Genomic DNA, 1323 nt, shown 5'->3' on the forward strand with positions numbered 1-1323 from the left:
GCGAAGCGGTCGCCGAGCGCGAGCTTCCGGTTGACGCCGGCCGCCGCGAGCCGCAGCGCGCGGTCCGGCACGAACACGAGGGGACCGATGAGGTCCGCGGACATGGAGTACTCGAAGCTGCCGACGAGCGCCGCGGCGCCGCCGGCGTCGGGCTGGCCCTCGAGGTGGCCGCGGAGCCGGAAGTCCATCGGCACGGGCCGCCGCTTGCCCCGGAGCGTCGCGAAGGCCTCGACGCTCCGCGACGCGAGCGACACGCCGCCGCGCGGCTCGCGCGCGACGTCGACGTCGACGACGCAGTCGACGTGTACCAAGCCGGCGAAGTCGATGGGGTCCTGCGTGAGCGCGAACGCGAGGACGTCGCCGCCGCCGCCGTCGGATGCGCGGATGTGCTCGGCGGGCCAGGCCGCGGCCAGGACGCGCCGCGGGTCCTCCAGCCAGGCCGCGGCGCGCGCCGCGTCGACGCCGTCGTCGAAGGTCTCGCGGATGAGCCACGAGCCGCCGAACTCGACGCGCTTGCCCACGCGCTTGTAATTGGTGGTCAGCTGCGCCGCGTCGCCGCCGCGCGCGAACAGCGCGAGCAGCACCAGGAGCACGGGTTTTGCACGAGGCATTGCGTCGTTGGCCGCGGCCGCCGCGTCATGCCCTCAAGGATAACGTCGGCTGCGAAGGGCAACACGAAGATAACACTTGGCAGTTCACAAAAGTATGGATCGAGGGCTGCTGCGGCTCTTCATCGCGGCGCTCTGCGTCGCGTCGTCGTCGCCGGCGGACGTCGTCGGGTGCGCGGCCGGGGACAGGGCGTACTGCGCGGCGAAGCCGCGGTTTCCGTACCCGGCGACGCAGGCGGAGCTCGACGCGACGCTCGTCGTGCGCGGCGCGGGCTGGGGCAGCATCGCGGCGCGCCTCGCGCCGGACCACGCGTCGCCGCCCGTGCGCGTCGTCGTCATCGGCGGGTCCATGACCTGTCACGCCAACGTGCGCCACGACGACGGCTGGCCCTTCGTGCTCGGCGGGTACATGAAGCGGCGCTACGGCGGTCGCGTCGCCGTCGTCGACAAGTGCGCGGCCGCGACGGGCCTCGCCTGGGCCGTGAACATGGCCTCGAAGATCGTCGAGGGCGGCGTCGACGTGCTCCTCGTCGACTACGTGCAGAACGACGGGCGGCCGACGCTGCTGGACGCGCAGAGCGACGGCACGGACATCGACACGAGGACTCGCATCGGCGCCGAGGCGCTGCTCCTCGCGCTGGGGCGGCTGAGCCAGCTCCCCGAGCCGCCCCTCGTCTTCTTCTACGCGACCTACCCGCCGCCGCGCTTCTCACCA

General features: G+C 73.2%; 1 protein-coding gene across 1 annotated transcript in view; it reads right to left on the reverse strand.

Annotated features, from left to right (window-relative positions):
- AURANDRAFT_63782 (hypothetical protein) overlaps positions 1 to 611 on the reverse strand; it is a gene marked incomplete at both ends in the record, with an annotated part of 1869 nt that extends 1258 nt beyond the window's left edge. The window contains one exon of the mRNA XM_009038572.1: positions 36 to 611. Within this exon, the coding sequence (XP_009036820.1) occupies positions 36 to 611 (576 nt within the window). The remainder of the gene's footprint in view (positions 1 to 35) is intronic.
- Positions 612 to 1323: the final 712 nt, after the last annotated feature.

The sequence above is a fragment of the Aureococcus anophagefferens genome, assembly GCF_000186865.1.
Source record: "Aureococcus anophagefferens unplaced genomic scaffold AURANscaffold_8, whole genome shotgun sequence".
NCBI classification, from domain to species: Eukaryota; class Pelagophyceae; order Pelagomonadales; family Pelagomonadaceae; genus Aureococcus; species Aureococcus anophagefferens.